This window comes from Phasianus colchicus, chromosome 2, assembly GCF_987193195.1.
Source record: "Phasianus colchicus chromosome 2, bPhaCol1.hap1.1, whole genome shotgun sequence".
NCBI classification, from domain to species: Eukaryota; Metazoa; Chordata; class Aves; order Galliformes; family Phasianidae; genus Phasianus; species Phasianus colchicus.
Genome location: NC_143437.1, coordinates 36,086,666 through 36,103,155, shown reverse-complemented (window position 1 = coordinate 36,103,155; position 16,490 = coordinate 36,086,666). Strand labels below are relative to the sequence as shown.

The window sequence follows — 16,490 nt, the reverse complement described above, 5'->3', positions numbered from 1 at the left end:
ATCTAATTTACGTTCAAAGTAATTAGAATAAAGATGTAGGAAAACGTGCAAGGTGAATACCTTTTTTTTTTTTAACGTGAATTGAATCCATTTTTACTACCTCTACTTCCCAGCTTTTTGTAATTTCTCATTTAAGGAAGCAATTGCAATTCTATACTGTATTGGGCAAAAGATCTTTCTAGCTTAGTACCTGACCTCCTGTGTAATCAGCAGGAAAAAAAGCAAAAATAAAATTAAACCAAGATGAATGACATTAATTGCTCTTCATGTAATTCTTTAGATCTCTATTTAATCTTTTTGGCAGTAGTTGTCTTTTTCCAAATTTGGAATTGTTCTCATATGTGTTGCCTATTCTTTTCAGTTCACTTGTCAGCAGTCTACCATCCATAGCTCTTTCCTCTCTTTAGAAATGAAGTGACTAGTTCTGCAAGTGATTTTCAGGATTTGTGTGTTGTGTAGGCCTATGCCACGGTATCATATCTTCTATTTCCATATTGGTACTGATGTTGTATGTCTTTTAACTGTTGCTAATTATTGAGATTTTATTGTCAGAGAACTATGGGGGAAAAAGTGCTTATTTTGATGAGGGTTTTTACATTTGGGTTCTTTTCTTCTATGTACTTTATTTTACATTGTATTGACACAATATTTCAGAGATCCTTTTGCACATGTTTGCTATTAGCTTTAAACTAGCTAGCTCTTATATTCAGCTATTCACCTCTCATTCATTAAACTGTACAGGGAGTAGTGAAGATCTTAGTGGGGGCTTCATTGCTACAACACTCCTTTTTGAAAATTCATAATCCATTTTTACAATTGACTTTTCTTAATATCAGTGCTGTATTTAAACCAAGTTATTTATCTCATGACAACATAATTTTTTTCTGAAGCCTTAGATAAGAATGAGCTTTGTGAAAATCCAGTACGGGTCTAATCACTCAAATCTGTGCCTTTTTTTGATTCCACTAGAGGAGTACAATTCAAATTAGTGTTCATAAGTATCCACTATAAAATGGAATGCAACCTTTCTTTTCTTATTACATTGTGTTTCTCTGTATGTTTAAAGAAGCTGCTTTTCTATGTAATACATAGGCAGTTTCCAGGTACAAAATTCAGAGTGACTAGTTTGTAATTTTCAGCATCATCTCTGGAATCCTCTTAAAACTTGTATGTTTGGAAACAAGTTCAATTTCAGACAATGCCCAAAATGCATCACTTCAGAAATGTAGATCATGTATGAGAACATCTTAGACCTTTTCTCTCAGTAATGAACCCTATCATAAGTAAGTTGTTTAATCTTTTTATTCTCCTTCTTTTGTGCTCTTTTTATAGCCAGGTTATTCACATGCCCAACTGTTCCCTGTCAGGCTTCCTATATCAGATGTGTTTGAAAGCAGTTTTATTACCAGCTTTATGCATTTGGCATGTCAGTTTTAGACCTTTTTGTTCTTGTCCAATTTACACTGAGCTTATGAGACTTTCTGCTTTTCTATTTTCCTTGGCTGATTTCCATGTTTTGAAGAGTGTTATTTTCTTACAGGTGTCCCTCATGCTCTTTTGTTTAATCATGTATGTGGTTTTGAAGCCCAGAGACAGTGGGGATATGGAAAGATAAGGAAAAGTCTGAGTGCTTTAAGATTTCTCTTTTTTTTTCCTCTGAAACTTATCTAAGCTTCATTGTGACCTACAAGCTTCTTACCCTTGTAACCAACTTTCTCCTTGTAACACCTATTTTTTTGGCATTATTTTTATCATCTCATTTTCCGTGTCCCTTAAAGAGAGTGATTTTAAGATAGTTATGGTGTCTTCAGCTGTCTCGTATGCTATTTAGAAGTAAATCAAATGCTACTTCTACTCTTGTTATTTCTGCCTACTTGCTTCGGGTAGTAATTGCTGTGTCCTAAAGTTTAGATTCTGTACAATATCTCATAAATGTATTTAACAGATTAATCCTGCTGCTATGTTTTGTATCTTGCATATTATCATATGGCTGTTAGCATTTAGAAACCATTATAAACGTGCTTTCTGAGTGACATGTAATAGGGTTCTAGTTGTGCTATTTATAATTGGTAATAGACTTCCTCAGTAGGGAATATGGCAGATCCGTTTCAGCAGATTGCTTTATCTTAAATGACTCATCCTTTCATCAGCAGTAACTGGTTATGGCATCATATGCAGCCTTGAGACTGTGACACTGATAATTTTCCTTCTGATACATTTGGAGCAGCCATTACACCCATCACTTAATAACTTGCCCGTTGCAAGCATGAGCAGTCTGGTGACTATATCACTCTATAGCTGGCCAGGAGATGACTCCACCTTGGCTTATTTTGACTTTTCCTCCTCCTCACCTCAGAATCTAGCTCTCATTCCTACCTCATCTGAGCACCTTTCCCACCAGGTTTTCCATTCCTCCTGGCTCTGCACTTCCAGCACCAGGTGGCAACAACAGCCTGTGTTGTCTGGTGTCCTGCTTCCAGTTCTGCTGGGGGTGCTGTGTCTTGGTGCCAGGTGCAAGGAGGAGAAAGGATGAAGAAATGATAGGGCAGAGACCTGTTTGCTGTATTCATCTGTGCTTGGTGGAGTAAGGAGTGCAAGGGGAAGCTGTGGTTAGATGTTAGAAAGTCTTTTTTTCTGTGGAGAAATATCTGGCATGTTTCTTCTCATGCTGGTGCTGTTGTGCCTGTGTCCCCCAAAGCACATGGATTTATTTTGCCTTTTTTCTTTTCTTTCATGTATTCTGACAGGACCCCTGGATAATGAAAGATTTAGATTTATGTTCTTCTGCTGTTCCATAGGAAACCTCCCTGTTCTATTTCAGTGTAATGTATATGATATTTTTAGTGGAGCTTCAAATGGCTTTAGTTACTTAGGTAATATAGGTCAATGCATTGAGTGCCTTTTGTAGTCTTGAAGACCTTAGTAGGCTAAATCTAGAGATGATACTGCCATAAATACAGGTCATTGTCTTCTCAGAAGACACAGTTTTCTTAAATTGATATATTTTGGTTTTCTACACATATTTTGATTTTGTTGCAATTGCAGTCCATATTTCCTTGAATTTATTAATATCAACTCTTGAGAAACACTTTGGAGCACAAAAAAGGATAGATACTTAATTAATGCTCATCCTTCTTCCCTCAGTTATCACATTATTGGGATTTAAATTAGTAAAGACCTCTCATCTGTTTTCTACCTAGCCAAAAATCTTGTGCTATTTTCATAATCCTACCACACTTAGAACATGGACTAAATATCACAAGACCATAACATCATTTTTTTAGCATATGTAGCTCTTTACTATCATAACTTCAGAATATTTGGTGAAAGGTTTAACATCCGTTATGACGATGGAGGCCATAGTGTTTGTGCAGGCTTCAGACAGAGCTGATACTGAAAATATCAGGATACATCTAAATTCCTTCCTGCTGTGCCAAAAATATATTTTTTACTTGTTCTAGTGAAGAATGTATTTTAGTGAGATACTACTGTCTTGAAAATTGAAAGGAAAACCTGCTTTTGAAAGGCAACTTCTCAAAAATGCAGTTCATAATTCTTGAACAAAAAAAAATTCAACATGTGGTTGCCACTATTGTCTTCACAGCAGTTGTAGCAAATGAAGGCTTGCCTGATTTCTGAACCCCTGACAATTTCCATGTAGAATTTTCTAACTAGCTGTACTACTACAGATCTCTATATTATCACACACAACTGGCTAACTAACCATAAGCAATGGAAGCTTTGTTTCTGCGTGTAAATGACTGCATATCCTCATGGCTAAATGAGCTTCCATTAATTTATGCTGTAAGTCACCAAAGGTAGCAAAATTCTTTGCAGATTATGCAGAAAGGGGTTAGGTTTGCTGACTTCAGAGAAGACTAATGGATAACTTCAGAAGGAACTGGCAAAAAGGCAAATAAACAGCTCAGCTCTAAACTTTCAGAGTTTGGAAGAGTATTTGAGCATTTAGTCTAGCTACTAAATAAGTCACATAATATTGCCTGCTAATTTCTTGCTCAAGCCATTAGTCTGTAGAAATATGAATGTTTTAACAATATAAATGATCTTGAGTTCCAGATGAAATTCTGACCCTTCAACCTTTTTCTTTCATTGAAGTCACTGATAGTTTTGCCACTGACTTTGGTGAGTCTAAGGTTTCATGTAAATAGTTTAAGTGATGGAGAAGGCAATGCATTTCATGAAACAGTACTCAAAGTTAATTTCCTTCACTTTTAACACTTAAAATATTACTTTCAAAGTGAAGTTCTCAGATTAATTTACAGGTATCCTTCTTTTTTGTTTCTTTCTGGTCTGTGAAATTTTGAAGCCCATCTAGTTTCAAATCTATCTCTTATAAGTATGCAAGAAATTATAATGTTGCAATTAAAAACAATTTCTTGAGACCAGGTTATTCTTGGTTGCTGTCCGCCAGTTAGGCTTCTATTAAAAGTACTATTTTGACTTCTAGTCACTCACTGAGAGAAAAGCCTTAAGTTAGTCATTCATTGTGATTGAGAGTGTAATCAAGGCAATTCTTTGGGTGAGTCTAAGTCTGTTTAGGAAAGAATAGCTATCTTATTTACACTATGTGGACATCACTGAGGATTAATAACTGTTTTTAACATTTCACTGTTGGTAAAGATATATAATAGCAGTAAGCTAAGTGTGGAGATCTGTGGAAAGTTAAGACGCTCTCCTTTCTCATAGTGTTTCATGAGCTATTAAATTTTCAGGTCTATACATTTGGCAGCTTTTAACTGATTTAGTGTTGACACTTAAGTGATTTAATGCGAATGTTCTAAATTGCCACCTGTACACACCTGGATTTTTAGTTGTATATTAATTGTGGGTAAGTTGGGAGCATACAAAAAAACTAAAATTGTATGTGAGCTGCTGAATATAACTAATAGTTTTCTTGGAGAAATCTATTTTTGGTATCCACCCCAAAATTATACTAAATATGAAAAATGCTCTATGGTTAGGGTTACTCTCCTCTTTATTATGAGGGATGAATTGTGGTCAATTCATCTCAAATAAATGTACTGTCAAAAAATTTAGATTTTCAGTTGTGGGTTAGAAGCATGATTAAAGACTGGAATGTATATAATGCAAGGATTAGGGATTATTCAAATGTACTTGGGGTCACAGAGTAAAGCAATGTATTTCAGAGATCCTATACAAAATCATGTCCTTCTTTTGATTATGAAAATAAAAGATTCTTTTTATAGATGGAATAATTTTAATCTAAATTAATTATTGACTTTGCACTTATGTAAACCTAGGGTTCATATTTTCTATTAAACCTATTTGGATTATCCTGATCTTCCTCTGCATCTTGTGTTTCCTTTGCCTTGATCATATCAAATGAGCTTTCTGAAACATGAAAAAGCAAGCTAGCCTCTTTGGACTAGACTTCTCAACAAGCCATGGCTTTGTTTACCTTAAGCTACTCTTATGCAAGGTGGAATTAAATCAAAAGCCAGCAAATTCAAATTACTAAAAAAGAAAACAACAGACAACTGAACCAAAATGTAATCACAAGTCTGAAGTAGTTTGAATCCTGAAGTGTTTAAATTTTTTGTGTTCCAGAAAAAAATCTTGCTAGTTTCTCCCAACTGTACTCAGTAAGAGATGCTACCTTGTTCTATGAAGATTGACTTGCATACATGCTTTAATAGTCTTGTTTACACCAGCACTAGTATCACTTTTATCCTGTGGAATGCACTGAAAAAATGCAATTGAAGTAAAGATCATAAAGTAGTAGAGCATATCTTCAAAAATAAAAAGTCAGTAACAAGCTGGAACCCACATTTTATTTCACTTGACTCATAAATATGAAGCTGTAATTAATCTGCAGATGGATTTATAGACAAGTTGCATGTTTTTATCATTGATTTCTTTTGAGTATGATTTACCACTGATCTATTTTTTGTGGTTTGTTTTTATATGTATGTACTGTAAATGTACATGGCCACGTAAACATCCCAAAGACATACTTCTGAGATACCCTGTTCTGGTAGTCTCTCTGCTATGGTATAATCAATGTGTATGAAAAATTTTAACTTTAGAACCTTGAAATTGAACAGTTATGTCATGATATACTACGTACCTTAACTAGATATTTGAAAAATACAGTGCTATCTGTTGCTGAAGTAAAATATCAATTAGTATTGTATTTTTATAACTATAAATTTATTTACTGTAACAGAATTTCTCATATGCAAATTATATAAAATTAATACAGATACAGATATAATGATCTTGTTCATTAAACATTTTAACAATAATTCTAAGGGACAGGAAATCTTTCTAGAAAACAGTGAAACCTTATTGTAAACATCAAGTACAATTTTTTAAAAAAACTCTATTAAATTGATCTCATGTCATTTGCATTTGTGTACCATAGTAATCCTTAATTTGTGTTTTCAAGTCATCATGGCTGTTCTTTCCAGTTTGTTGAAAATGCAGAATCCTGCCAGTCAGTCTTGCACTTCAGGGAGTAAATCTGAAGACCAGACCCCGGCAGGTTTTTGAGACTATTTGCTCTTCCATCCACTACAGTTTAAAATAAGCATAATCTAGTAAAATGCCAGTCTCTTCTCAGTCTTCCGATGTACTATGCCTGTTTTTTTCACCTGCCTGATTTAAACAAATCTTATCTAAACAATTAAGATAAGCATTGAAGTGTACTCTCAATAGTCAAATCAGCAAACCTCTCAAAACCAGAGCTGAAATACAATCTCTCTAAATTAAACAGTCTACAATGGCAATCATGTTTGTATTTAAACATTTTATTCTGAAAGGATTACAGCATTGGTCTCCTTTTTTTTTGCCTGCCTAGACAAGAAGGCGACATACTGAGTCAAACAAAATATATTTGTTCTCTAAGAACTAAGCGCACACAGTTTTTGTAAACAGTCTGCATAGGTGTATAAAGTCAGATTTCACATAGTCAGTAAATCTGTCCTTAATGTTATAGGCAACTGTTTGAAATGTATGTAATGTAATTGTTTACAAAATTATACATAGTTAATATATTTTGTTATATCTTGCTCCATATATGTTTGTGTGTATGTGTGTGTGTAATTTATTGATATAATATTATTGCTATTGTAAAGCTAAAGAAATACTTCTAAAAAAATAAATCGTATTTATAACAGAAGAATCAATGCAAAAAAAACCCAAACACCTGTGATTACTGTTTAGTGGAGACTTCTATGTCTTTGCACCAAATTTTACAAATGAATATCCTTGGTTAATTCTCATTTTATTATTTTCTAGAAATATTATATAAATAATTTCAAGTTCTTCATTGTATTTAAGCATTTTCAGTTCCTCAGAACCATCTTTAAGCAGGAGCTCAGCTTAATCCATGTCTTCTGCCTGGAAACTTATATACTGTATACAGTTCCAGCTTCATACGTAAACTTTAGATTAAAGTGAATTACTACCACAGGAAAACTGTGTGCAAGCAGTTCAAAGTGCTTTTTCTTGACTCTTGATTCATGATGTGTGTACTTGTGCTGAAGATCTAGCCTGCATTGTGCTATGTGCAGTTAATTTTCATCTTGAAAAGGTGAGAGTATTTGCTAAATAAACATATCACAAAAGTACCAAGAATAAGCAGGTAGGTGAGAAATTGTTTTCATTTTTGCTAACTACGTCTAGTGTAGTGAATTGTCCATGGTAAGCATAATCCTATCTGTTATCATCAGGGTTTTCTCTACAAGTTTTGCAAGTCTGGGTGCTCTTGTTTAATAATTTTTCTTTCACATAATTTCTGAGGATCTTTAAAAGTTTTATAGCCATTATTCTTGTTTGTTTTGCTGCAGCTCCCATGATGTTTTATAAAACATTTTGTTTTATCGCTGCATATTCCATAATTATCTAAATGTAGAGTTTATTTCAGAGAGGCCAGTTTAATTTCCTACATTAGGAGTTTTTTTTTGTTGTTGTTATGAGATGAAGTAGTTATGTTGCTGGAAGCATTATAGGCAAAAACATGATGCTGTGCAGTAGTACGCCCATGGTTGTGTGAACAGTGTCTGTAAGCGTACATGGAAGAAAATGGAGCAGAAGATAGCGCATCTTGAAGCTGTGGTTTTACTATGTGAGCAGCTTGATAACTTCAATGCATATTTTGCAATTCGGTTGATTTTAATGTAATTTGGATTTAAATCTGAGTTTTTTTGGGAGGTACCTTGATATTGCATCATATCATAACTGACATAGCAGAAAAGAAAGTTAATGCACTTTGATCTTCTAAGGCTCTCTTGACTCCTTTTTTTTTCTCCCATGAAAACATTGAAGAAGATGTGGTGGTTGTTTTTATGTTTTTCTACTTCTGAATCAGTTAGTTCAGTCATTCCAGGGAACCTGATGGAATTGTCTGCATCGAGACTTTGATCTGTGTTTTGCTTGTATTTTTGCATGTGGTGTTTCGCAGATTATTTCAAACACATTTGTCAGTGAAGGCTTCTATTCCATACTTAACACAATTATTTGCACCTTGTTTTGTTGAAGATTTAATATTTTAGCACAGTCTGTATGCTTCTGGACTTGTGTTTCTTCTCTCAATGCATCAGAATTTTCCATTGCTTAAAGTTTTGCAAATATGTTGGTTTTCTGATGGTGTTGCTTTTGACCGTTTTAATTTCACTACCTTGGAGCAGATTTTGTCTTTGATTAATTCTGAAATAATTATTCAAGGTACATGACACAATATGATGCATTTATGCAGCTTGCTATTCACTCATGATGCACACTCAAAACATTAGATTTATCCTTTCCTTCCATATATTCTTCTGGATATTCAAAATGAGTAAAAATGTCATCAAATCTTGAAAAATAAATATAAAAGTTATTCAGCCTTTTAAGATGTTTTCATCTTTTGCCTCAAAATAATGCACAGTTTTTGAGAATCTGTTTATATACAGTTTACAGTTTTTGTATATTGAAACCACAGAAACCAGTCTTCTGGCATAGGTTAACAGTAACAAAGTCAATTTCTCCTATATGATTGGTCGGTGCCTTTTCTGTTTCTTTCACTCTTCAGGCACCTGAGATGTAGATGATTTTACTGTTAATAATAATTATTACCTTGAATGTAGATTGGGAAAGATACCTTAGAAGGTGTAACTTCTAGGTGTCTTGTGGTCTTGCATCTTAGTCAGTAATGCTAGAACAGCTTTGAAACCCCCAAGTCAGTGCCCCATGCTGAATTGAGAAATAAGAAAACCATGGTACATTACTATAAAACTGTTGTCCATCATTCAATGATGACTTATCAGTTTCTCTCTGTGTTCTGTGACTGTCCATTGCTGATGCTTGATAAAGGAGATTTGAAGTCTTGGAAAGACTCTTAGCAAAAGGGAGCGGATGAGAAAGCGAAGTAGTAAGCATGTGCAGGAGGAAAAAAGGGGGAGTGATACTAATAGTTTGTTGGGGGTTTTCTTGTTTTTTTTTGTTGTTTTTTTTTTGAGAGAGAGTCATGGAGAAGGTAGCTGTGATGGCAAACAGCATGAAAAATTGGAATACTTCTTCCAGAAGCATAGAACTGAGTATAGCAGGGTTGTTTCAGCATTCCCTGTGGAAGATTGAGATGATTTTATGTCAGCTAGCAGTCCTCTTTGAGGAGGTAAGCTATAATCTATTATCAGTAAAGTTGAACTTGGAATTTCTCAGTCAGTTTTGGAGGGACAGCAAAGCTTAAGTGCATTTGACAAGGACAGAGAAGAGGAGAATGGTGTGAATCCTACTTTGAGGGAAGGAAAGTCCAACCAAGGATTGGGCTGAGTAATGGACTGCTCGCAGTCGATCATAAATGAGATTGTGCTGTTGAGAGTTTTATGACTTAAGCTGCATCCGAAATACTGTACTGATTAATCTTTTTCTGAAATTCTTAGGAAATTTTGAATGTTGGCCTTTTCATTTTAGAATGAATTTCCAGATTAGTAAACAGCGAAGGATTTCCAAGTACTAGTTTATTGTAGGAAGCAATCTTTTCTCTTACAGTTGGTGATATTTTGATGTATTTAAATTGTAGATTTGCTATGTCTATATCAGATGTCACATTTATTTAATTGATAGCTGTTAGTTCACGTATTCTTAGATGCACAGGGGTTATTCTGTAAGTAATGCCTGCTATTTTATTATGTTGGCCCATGATGTCAGAGACAGATGTTGATGGTACGGCAACAGAGGTTGAACCTTCCCTCCGATACTGTTACATTTTATTGCTGTACAACAGATGGCAGAAGAAGGGCAGTGTGACAAAATGGTGTCTGACATGGAATGAGTATGAAGTAAATATTTGTAATTGAATTCTTCTGTGCGGGGGAAAATGGCACCCGCTGACATTAATCAATATTTGCTGAATGTTTACAGAGACATCCACTGTATATGGATGTGAGCTCAGTGAGGCATTTCAACAGTGGCAACAACAGTGTGGAAAACAAGCCACATTCCAGGTGGTCATGCAGATATTTACGAGCTCATTGTGTAGGTGCCTGTTCATCAATGGCAAAAATGCATAGCTAATGGTGGTGACTGTTGAAAATACATAGTTTGTAGCTAAACGGTTCCCCTAATGATCAATGTTATTGTGTTCTTTTGTATCTGTTGTCATTTCCCTGGAGATAAACGGAAGGCATTACTTTTGGAGCAATCTCCATACAAATAATCAATGTTAACAATCTATTTATAACAACAATACCAACAACAAATATCACAGATACGTCCTTTTGTAGTCTCCCTGAGAATATACTCTGCATCCTCCAAATTCTTACTGGTGTTTTCTCATGTATTACTACTTCATTATTATAGTTGTTGGTAGAAACTTCGATTTGGGATGTTCTTTCTTCTCTTCTGCCCTTTAGATTGTTGAGCAACACTTTGTGATTGCTCTTCAACGTTTTTGTTTTTACTGGGAGGATTTTCTATAAACATCTGTTGACTAATGCTTGTTTTTTTAATAAAGTTGTTGGTTTGTAGTTCCTTTCATTTTTGTTTGTGTATCTGAATACATTTTGTTCAAATTTGGTTGTATTTGTATGTATTCATACCAAGTTTCAATATATATAATTATATATTAAGTAATTTTACAGTATTATTACTTGAAACTGAGGTTGGTTTTATTGACAGCAGTGACCACAGAGATACAAGGGAAATAACAAAACTACTAAATCTTAAAGGTAAAAACAAAATGTATGAGTTTTTGACTAAAAGAAAATTGTTACTGCTAGAGTAACAGCCAATTGATATTTTTTACTGCTGAAGAACATAACTGACAAACTGGATGACGTGCTGGCTATTAAAGATAACTTCATTGTAGTCAAGACCAGGGAAACGGCAGTGTCAATTGCAAAACAAACAGAAGTAATGTGGGTGGAAATATCTACTGACTGCAAGATTTATAAACCGTTCTCCAGATGTTTGCATCCATGTGTACTAGAACTATAGCATTATTCAGAAGATTTTGAGGGGAAATTAACATTAATTTATGTTTTTCTGTATTTTTCTACTTTATTTAGTCTCTATGTATGGAATCCTTTTATCATATATTTAAGTCTATAGTAATGCTGATTGTGGAGAGGGGACAAAAGATATGTTTACGTAGTTAATTTGGCTGCATGAGAACATTATTGCTTTTATCAGTTCAGATTGTCCAGATAACATAATTAAATGTGCAACAGCGGTCATTTCTTTGCTAGATATGTTCCATATTACAGTGCTGCAGTATCACCAAGAAACAGAATTTAATCTCCTGATTTCCAAAGGGGGAAAAATATTACAAATCCCATGGTGAATGTTAGCAACTACCAGTGGGATCTTTGAGTGCTATTTAGAAACATATACAACTTTCTACAGAAACACCTTTGTTGGTGTTTTTTGTTTTGTTTTGAGGGGAAACGTGTATTGGGATATAATTTCTCCAAATCCTTGTTTCAGACTGATTTGTTTTAAGTGGCTCCCTTAAGTATGTACATTCTTCTGCATACCTGCTTTGTTGAAAGTACACAGACCTGGCACCGCTTTGTTTGCCGGGCGTTCTCTTATCTCATGCAAGCATTCAAACAAAAGTGTTCTATTGCTCCCTGAGTAATCTATGGGTGATCTTAACATTGAACAAAAGTCAGAACAGGGACTTATGTAATATTTCTTAATGCAGGAGTAGACAGTCTCTGGAAAGAAGAATGATGGGGGTGTAGAGCAGGCAGAAGACAGCCAGTAAGTCAGAATAAATAGCTGTTCATATAGGGAAAAAAGTGTTAAGTTTTAAAATGCTGAAATGTAGGGATAATAAAAACTAAGCTTCAAAATATATTCTATTTTTAGTAAAGCTCTTTTTATATGTGCTTTCAAATATGTTTTCTTAAAGAGGAGCTCTAAAACTAATCTAGATCCAGTTTTTATTTCATTTCTTCTGTTCTACACGGCAAGTTTGGTTTACTTTAAAGCACACAGATATTTCTGTTGTGTAAAATGGATTATCAAGTACCTTTGAGAGGGCATATTCATTCAGTATTGCCACAATTGTTGTACTTAAAAGGGGGTGGGGTGGAATTAAAATATTCCAAATAATTATTAGATTTTTTGCATGGACCCTCTCCCCCAAAACAAATAAAGCATTGCTCCCTAAATTTTTAACTATGTCACTATTATTATCTTTAAAATTTATTTACTTTGTGGTAAGGGAAAAGTGTTTTATTATTATTATTTTTGAAAGTATAAATTTTTCTATTTTCTTTATTTCAGTCTTACAACTTGCATACATACAGAGTACCCTGTTTAGTACTTAGTTAGAAGATCAACACTTCTTTTTTTATAGTATTCTTTTACTGTAACTAAAACTATGCATCAGGCCTGGAAAGGGGTAATATGATGAGTCCCAGACTCAGAGTGGTACATGTAAAAGCTTTAAAGCAATTGGAACAAATGAACTTGAATTATATTATCGGTAGTCTTTAGGTGTATACGCAGAATTTCTCTATGACACAGACTGAAAGGACAGAAACTGCCCTTGTGCAAGGTTGCTCTCACAGATCAAAGTTACAATATCTAGATTAATGTTATTAATCTAGAAATGTACATATTGTATGAGTGCATAAACACATACATATTTATGTATATGAACACGTTATTGCAAAAAAAGTAAAATTAATGAAGGCCAAAATGAGGGAAGGAATTAGTGTAGTGTGATTAAAGTATTACCACTTCAACAAAATTGGAATGAAGCTAGATTTGTCTTATAAACAGTCATAAAAATTGTTACATAAAACATATAAGACTAAAACCTTCTAGTTTTAGAACAATTCTTGCTTTGTGTTAGATAAGAATAATTATTCATTTGTTTGCACAAGCATTATGTATGCATCATTAAATGTTCCTGCTAACAGTGGGAAGGCAGAGTTGCGTTCCTAAAAGTGACCCTCAATTTTTTTTTAATTTTGTTGTTGTTGTTGTTCAGGAGTAGTTAGATGGAAATCACTCTCTCTGTATTCACTGAACCAGCTTTTTGACACTGAAAAAACACAATATGTGTGTGGCGCCAGAATTGGTTGGGAACAGGAAAGGCATATTTTGTATCTGTACTAAACCTGTCGACTTAGTGCATAGAAGACTTGACCCTTGTCAGGTGTCTTGAAGTTAACTGGCTGACTTATGGATTAATCAGTTTAGGAGTGAAACCAACCAGTGACAGGAATGAGCTTTGTTGTGTGAGTGTGTGTGTGGCTGTGGTGCAGATTTACAAATTTTTATAATGCTTTCAGTCGGACCGTGAAAGTCTGATGTAAAGCTTATCTCTGATCTCTGGCTATGGCCATACTCGTGGGATCTTGTGTATGTGTTTGGGGGCAGGGAGATGAATTCTTTAACACTTTACACCTGGCTCTACCAGGTTTCTAGCCCATAGTGTTAGGAATGGCACTATTAAAGGCATTAATACAGTTAAAACCGTTAAGCTGTATGGGCAGTAGGTCATAAAAACTATTGCTGGATATTGTGCTTAGGCTTTCTTTCACAGCTGGATTATCATCTTGACAACTAATTCTTTTTTCTTTTGTCTTTTTTATAGCTGTTGTGAACTTAGACAACTCTGTGGTTGACCTAGAGACCCTTCAAGCCCTCTATGAGAACGTGAGTAACCAGAGGAAGTCCATACAATGTAGGAATACATTGGTCCATATGAAAGTATTTGGGATTTGCATCAGTAGTCGTAAGAAAGTGTCCAATTTTGAATTGACTGTTCTTGTCCAAAGCAATTAGAGTAATGATGAGCAGTTCAGCTGCATTGATTGTGCATTTTTTTTACTGAGCATGCATTTTGTTGTAATTCCTATATGTGAAATCAACTGTATTCCTTTTTGTTTGTTTTCGGGTAGGGCAGTCAGTAGGCGTCAGACCTTGCACTTCAGACCTTTGGTTTATCCCGGTAACCTCATTAATATAGCTATGCTGTTCAATAACAAACAATTCTTTTTAATAAAAGCAATCATTTCAATTGTAGAACTGCAGTTTTAATTATTTTGGAGGAAAACCCTAAATAATGAGGATTTCAAATCTTTGAAAGGAGAAGGCTTACTCTAGGTTAATGTAAGAAAAAGTAGTATAAACTGACAGAGGCTTCATGAATGTCTGGTGCTTATTATCACAGTGTGTTTGACTAGTAGGTATGCAAAATCAGGGATTCAGAATGTAGTCAGGCATGATCTAAAACTTTCTAAAGCCAGTCACGTGCAACACTGAAAGAAGTGGATTTTCGAAGTGCATTTCTGCTTTCAGCTGAGGCGAGTGAATATTATTCTCTTCTTGGAGCACACTGCCTAAGTACATAGAGGTCTGGCTAGGAAATTCCAGAAAAAAGAGAAGAGGTTTTCTATTTACTTTCTGAAACGTGATGCTTGAAAGCCAATGCATTTTACTAGACTTTTTATTTCCCTCAAATTATAATTTTAATAATACATTCATTACTTTAGCACCTTTCCCTTTTTTGTATTTTCTGGACTATCTTTATATGACATACCTTGCAATTATTTATTGATTTCTGAAATTTCTCATTTGGGCTGTGAAAAGAGACAGTAAGCTCCAGTCCTCTTTGCAGAGAGGATATTGGATAGCACAGTTTGTGACTATCTAACAAGAACTTGAAAGCACTACTTCTCTCATTTCATCTCTGAAGGATTAACTCCCTTCAACACTGCTCAGGAAGGTAATGACCAAATGGAAATCTATCCTTACCACCCCAAAGTCTTTATATTTTAAACATCTGTCCCCCTCTGCCACAGTCACTTCTGAATGAATGCTGCTCTCATGATCAGTTTATAAAAACTTCACTCTTCTTTGCGTTACACTTCTCTAGTTCAGAAAATTATCCTTTTGCATTGCTGATTATAAATTGTGCTAACAGTATTTTTCAAATGCCTTATCTCATCTGTATTCTGTGTAAGAAATATGTATTTCCTAATTCTAGTATGATAGATCAAGTGCAAATTTGCTGTTTCCTGAAACATCAAATGATGCTATTCTAGTTTTTTTTCATTATTACTTTCATTAATTACAGAGAATATCTAGGAATTGTTGTCAAGATTAAGGAAAACATGTTAATCTGAGGGTAGACTCAAAAAAAAAAAAAATTAAACAGCTATAATGTGTTTTCTAACTTTGGGCATAAGATATCAGTTCAACTGTATCACGAAATTTACTGGACTAAAGAAAGCAGGACAAAAAAAAATCCAATTATTTTCAAAAATTTTCCTCTGAGCTGAATTTTGTTGCTGGATCCTCTGTTTAGTAGACCTGAGGCTCAAAAGAAGGCTCTTAAGTTTCTTATTTTGTTGTCATTGTTGCTTATTGTTTTTGTCTTCAGTTTTAGATCATAGTTACCAGACTTTACATTTCTTTTCCTTTTTAACTTCCTTAATTATAATAATATTGTTCAATATAACAATGAGCAATGGTTGGTAGGAGAGGGCATGGCACGCTCAGCTGCTCCCTTATTTCTCAGCCTCATTCTTTGTTGTGGGTGGGGATAAATTTGCCTAACTCCATTACACTGTGTTCATTAACTACATTTTTAATTCTTAAGATTTATTTGTTGAGTTGGGATTTCTTGCTGCATATTTAAATATTGCTATACTAGTTCTCAGCCTATATGATCTCTCTGGAACATATGGGAACCCTTGTTTTACAGTCTTCCCTCAGAATGTAGTCGGGTGTTTTTCTGATTGCATATGTCTGGCATGGTGCTTTCCCTTCTTAAATGATTACTTAAATGTGAATGAAGTTTGGGCAGTCTCCAAACCTAAACACACCCTAATTTCAAAAGCTACATTCTCAAGGACTCAATTCCTGTTTACTGAAGAACTGAAGTCGTCTTTAACCACGAAGTTACTGTAAACATATTACTTCTTTTTAATGAAGAAACCCACACCCCACCAGTGACCCAAGATCTGTATTTATTTAATAATATTAACTGGAAGCTAGTGAGA

The 16,490-nt window shown here is 34.5% G+C and overlaps 1 protein-coding gene across 3 annotated transcripts in view; it reads left to right on the top strand.

Annotated features, from left to right (window-relative positions):
* The window catches only part of FMN2 (formin 2), a 147,655-nt gene that overhangs the window by 67,020 nt on the left and 64,145 nt on the right, over positions 1-16,490 (top strand). For all 3 annotated transcript variants that reach the window (XM_090135380.1, XM_090135379.1, XM_031592358.2), the window contains one exon: positions 14,078-14,139. In XM_090135380.1, coding sequence (XP_089991506.1) covers positions 14,078-14,139 — 62 coding nt within the window. The remainder of the gene's footprint in view (positions 1-14,077; positions 14,140-16,490) is intronic.